General features: G+C 35.9%; 1 protein-coding gene across 1 annotated transcript; it reads left to right on the forward strand.

Annotated features, from left to right (window-relative positions):
- The first annotated feature begins 446 nt into the window (after window positions 1–446).
- Window positions 447–5,092, forward strand: LOC134268370 (uncharacterized). Its single transcript, XM_062750621.1, has 2 exons — window positions 447–4,287; window positions 4,416–5,092. The coding sequence occupies exons 1-2, from the start codon at window positions 447–449 to the stop codon at window positions 5,090–5,092; spliced, it is 4,518 nt and encodes a 1,505-aa protein (XP_062606605.1).
- Window positions 5,093–5,586: the final 494 nt, after the last annotated feature.

A 5,586-nucleotide genomic window follows, 5' to 3' on the forward strand; every position in this document is an offset into this window, starting at 1 on the left:
CATTTTGTCTGACTGGAGTAGAGGACCATCATTATGATGTACGTTCAGCAATTTGTCAACATCTCCTTGACAACTCAAATTTGTTTAAAACCTTCTTAAGGTGTGGTGAAAACTCTGTTGAAAATCATATTGCAATGAGAAATATGACTCAAGAGGGTGTATGGGCAACAGAAGTAGAAATTCTTGCTCTCTCTCATCTTTTAAACACTGATGTGCACACATATACACAAAATCATTGGGTTACATATTCTGCACGCATGGTAGATCCCACATAAAATCTGCAGCTGTCAGAAGCAATATATCTTTTTCATGAAAATGAGAATCATTACAATGTAGTGTTATCAGTTTTTGGAAAACAAACAGCTTGTTACAGGAAGACAGAATCAGTTATTATGGGCAAAAAAGAATTAAAAAAAAGAATTCGAAATCGGAATCGTATGAGAGAAATGCGTAAAGTCGTGTCATCAGGAAAAATCGAGAATAAAGGTTTGTGTTGCATGGAAAAGAAACTAAAAGCAGCAAAACTTAAGTACTGGACAGATCGAGCATTTAGATTAAAAGCCACATCACAGAGCAAAGAAAGATACAGAAGAAATGAAGCATACAATGCAAAGTCAAAAAAAAGAAGTGTTGAAAAATATGCATTAGACCCAAGACACAAGCTTAGTCTTAAAGAAGCAAGCAGAAGGAAATATGCAACAAATGAAGCCCATAAAAAACATGTGATACAAAGAAATATTGAGAAATATAAATCAGATATTTTACACAGAGAAGCTCTGAAACGAAAAAACGCAGAAAAGTACCAGAAAGATGAAGTACACAGAGCAATTGTTAAAGAAAGAAGTACAGAAAAGTACAAAAAAGATGTAGAGCATAGAGCAGATGTTAAAAAGAGAAGTACAGAAAAGTACAAGAAAGATGAAGATCATAGAGCAGATGTAAAAAAGAGAAGTACAGATAAGTACAAGAAAGATGAAGATCATAGAGCAGATGTTAAAAAGAGAAGTACAGAAAAGTACAAAAAAGATGAAGATCATAGAGCAGATGTTAAAAAGAGAAGTACAGAAAAGTACAAGAAAGATGAAGATCATAGGTATTTGCTGAAGGCAGCCAATAGGGTAAAATACCACTTTAGTGCTGATGCAAAGAAACGCAAGAAGGAAAATGTGCTAAAACAGAGAAGAGCAATGAGAGTGAAGCTAGAGGACGAAGATGAAGTTGTCAAATTATTTAAAGAAAATGTGAGGAATGGGCCAGAATACACTTGTTGTTGTTGTAATCGTCTATTGTTTGAAAATCAAGTTCAAGGATGTGCATTTGAAATGTACGAGAAAAGACAGAAAGCAATGGAAATTGCAAAGATATGCATTAGTAACAGATACGTTCATGAGTGCACAATGTCTTGTTCAATGAACTGCAAAAAATCATCATTATGGATCTGTTTTACATGCCATAGGAAAATACTGAGTGGTAAAGTCCCTGGAGAAGCTGCTGCAAATAAATTGAGACTTGAAGAAATTCCACATGAGCTAAGTAATTTAAACAGTTTAGAGCAACATCTCATTGCCTTACATATTCCCTTTATGAAAGTGATGTCTCTCCCACAAGGTGGTCAAAGAAATGTACATGGGCCTGTTGTATGTGTACCTTCAAATATGAGGAAGGCAACAAGCTTACCACGAAATGAAAGTGAAAATATGTTGCTTCGCGTCAAGCTGAAACGCAAGTTATCTTATAAGGGCTACTTTGAGTACCAGTTTGTTAATCCAGAACATATACATACAGCCCTAGACTACTTAAAGAAGAACAATAGATGGTATCGAGATGTTGTGATAAATACCACATGGAAACAAAACTGTGAGGAAAGTGATTTGATTTTGGATGATTCAAATGAATGTGAAAAGGAGGAATTAACTTCAGAACAGACAGCAGAAATTCAAGAGGTTGTTTCAGACACATGCTTACAACCTGTGGATATTGCACAAGAGGTCCTCGATCACTACTTTGATGATGTTTACAATATAGCTCCAGGGGAAGTACAAAATCCAGTGCGTATGTTGCAAGAAGAAGGAAATGAAGCCAAGACATTTCCACATTTATTTCCCAGTGGAAATTTTTCCTGGAATGAAAATAGAGATGAAAAGATAACTCTTGCCAGATATTTTAACAACAGACTTATGAACACTGATAACAGATTTGCAAAAGACACAAATTACATCTTCTTCTCGCAGTACATGTCTGAATTAAACCAAGTGATTGAGAAAACACAAATTTCAATCCGCAAGTCTGTATCACAACTTGATGGTGGAAAATCTGTAACATCAGATATGTTGCAAGACCCAGAAATACTCTCTAAACTACTGAAGAACAATGAAGCCCTCAGATTTATGCAACCAATTCGAGGAACACCTGCATACTGGTCAGCGACACAGAAAGACTTATTTGCTATGCTTCGACAACTTGGTATTCCTACATGGTTCTGCTCTTTTTCTGCAGCTGAATTCAGGTGGAATGAGATTGTGGGATCAATATTACATCATGAAAATGATACAAGAGACCCTTCTAATTTAGACTGGGCAGAAAAGAGTGACATTTTAAGAAAAAATCCTGTAACTGTAGCCAGAATGTTTGAAAACAGATTCCACATTTTCCAAAGAGATGTAATATTGTCACCATCAAACCCAATAGGAAAAGTCATTGATTATTTTATAAGAGTTGAATTTCAGCAAAGAGGTTCTCCACATATGCATTGCTTGTACTGGGTTGAAAATGCACCAAAATTCAACATAGATAGTGATGAGACAGTTTGTGATTTCATTGATAGGTATGTCACATGTGCTTTGCCTACTGATAATGAAAACCCAGAGCTTAGACAAATTGTATTAGCTGTACAACAACATAGCAAGAGTCACTCAAAGTCATGCAGAAAAAAGGGAACAGAATGCAGATTCAATTTTCCAAGACCACCTTCAGAGAAAACCTTTATAACAAAGCAATATGAGGAGGAGGATGACATTTCTGATGATGATGATGATGATGGGGTATTGAGCAAATCACAGGCAAAGGATATTTTGCTGAGTGTTTGGAATGAAGTATTGGAAGATGTAAATGCACTCAAGACAACTGAAGAAATATTCAGCAACATCCACCTTACACAAGATTTATATGAGATAGCCCACAAGATATTGTCCACAAAAACAAGTACTGTATTAAGACGAAATCCTGATGAAATGTGGACAAATCAGTACAACCCATGCCTTCTCAGATGTTGGGATGCAAACATGGACATACAATATGTTCTAGACCCCTTCAGCTGCATCGTGTACATTATATCATATATATCAAAGTCAGAAAGAGAAATGGGAATGCTTTTAAAGCAAACACAAATAGAGGCAATAGAAGGCAACTTAAGTGCTCGTCAAACAATGAGATCAATAGGATCTGCATATCTTAATCAAAGGGAGGTCAGTGCCCAGGAAGCAGTATACAGAGTCTGTAATCTGAGAATGAAGGAGAGTTCGAGGAAAGTGGTTTTTGTTCCTGTTGGTGAAAATCCCACTCGTTTAAGTAAACCTCTTGCCCAAATGCGAAAAAAACAGAGAAGTGAATGCAATGAAGATGACTTGGAAGGTGATGATGATGATGATGAAATATGGATGACAAATATTGTAGAAAGGTACGAAAATCGTCCTGACCTACATTTGTTTGATAAGATGTGTCTTGCAGAATTTTGTTCCTCTTACAGGGTGCTTGCTAAATCTCAGATTCCTAAAGGGGAAAATGAAAGTGTTTATGAATTGAAGCATGGAAAAGGTTTCATACAGAAAAGAACAAGAGGAAAACCAGCTGTTATCAGATATCCTAGATTTAATCCAGAAAATGCACCAGAAAAGTATTATCAATCAGTTTTACAGCTTTTTCTTCCATATGTCACACAAGATCAACTGAAACCACCTGGATTTGAACTTTACCAGGCATTTTTTGAAACTGGATTTGTTAGGCTGAAATCTGAGATTCGTTTACAACCAGTGAAAGCTTTGGTGGAATGCAATCAGTCCAAATTCTTAAAAAATGAAGATGCTATTGATAATGCTCAAGAGGTTTTTGAACTTTATGGTGAACCTGAGGATGCTTGGGCAAAACTTTGTCCAGAAACAGAAATCAATAGGAATGAGTGTTTAGATGAAAAAATGGTGACTGAGAAATTAGAAGATAAAAAACCAGAAGTCACTCATGAGATTGAAAACAGTTCTTCAGACTTGCTATATCACATCACCGTAATTCAAGGCAAGAAATGCTTCCGTTATTGAGAAGGTTAAATGAAAAACAAAAGGAGGTTTTTTACATAGTTCGTGACTGGTGTTTAAAGAAAGTTACTGGTGAGAATACAGAACCATTGCATATCTTTGTCACAGGGGGTGCAGGAACAGGAAAAAGCCATTTGATCAAGGTTATACATTATGAAGCTTCTCGTCTGTTTGAAAAATTACTTTCAACTCCAAATGATGTATCTGTTCTTCTCACATCTTTTACTGGCACTGCTGCATTTAATATAGGGGGCAATACACTTCACCATGCTTTTTCTTTGCCAATAGCTCTACGAATTCCATATGAACCTGTGAATGAGCAAAACTTGAGTGCAATAAGATCTAAATTAGGAAACCTGCAGATCTTGATTATTGATGAAATATCTATGGTTCACAAGAGGCTTTTGTATTATATTCATGAGCGTCTTGTTCAAATTAAGAAATGCAAAGAACCATTTGGTGGTGTATCTATCTTAGCAGTTGGAGATTTCTACCAACTTCCTCCTGTGAAACAACGAAAAGCAGAGAGATTGTATAATGTAAATGAAGAATATCCAGTAGACTATTGGTTCGACTTTTTCAAAATGGTAGAGTTGGACGAAATAATGAGACAAAGAGAAGATGCAAATTTTGCTTCAATTTTGAATTCATTACGAATTCGGACAATAGAAGAACCACTGTCAGAAAAAGCTAAAGTGATGCTTTCAGAATATATTAAAGATGGGCCAGAAGATGTTCTGCATGTATATCCCACAAACGAAGTAGCAAATGAACAAAATCCTTAAGATTTTGAAGGAAAAGTGTGGAGATTTAATTGAAGTAAATGCTGAAGATTATCAGAAAGATAGAACGACAGGTAAGCTCACTTTACGTGATAAACCTTTCATTAGAACACGAACAGATGGCTTATCCTCTTCCCTGCTCATTTCTGTGAATGCTAGGTTGATGCTTACAAGAAACGTAAATGTGGATGATGGACTTGTTAATGGTGCAATGGGATACATTTCTACTATTGAGTTTGGAAAAGGTGAACAGAGAAATAGAGTGGAAGGAATTGGAGTGATATTTGATAGTAAAGATACTGGAAGGCAGGAAGGAAAGTTGACCCCTCAAGGAAATCTAGTCCTTATTCAAAGAGTACAAGAAGACATCAAAGAAAAAAATACAAAAAATGTTGTTCGCCACCAATTTCCTTCAAAATTGTCATGGGCTTGTACAGCACATAAAGTTCAGGGAATGACAACAAACAGTGTTGTTGTAAATTTAGATCGAGCATTTG

The sequence above is a fragment of the Saccostrea cucullata genome, unplaced genomic scaffold (assembly GCF_032062105.1).
Source record: "Saccostrea cucullata isolate Sc308-1 unplaced genomic scaffold, CSIRO_AGI_Scuc_v1 ctg2965, whole genome shotgun sequence".
NCBI lineage: Eukaryota > Metazoa > Mollusca > Bivalvia > Ostreida > Ostreidae > Saccostrea > Saccostrea cuccullata.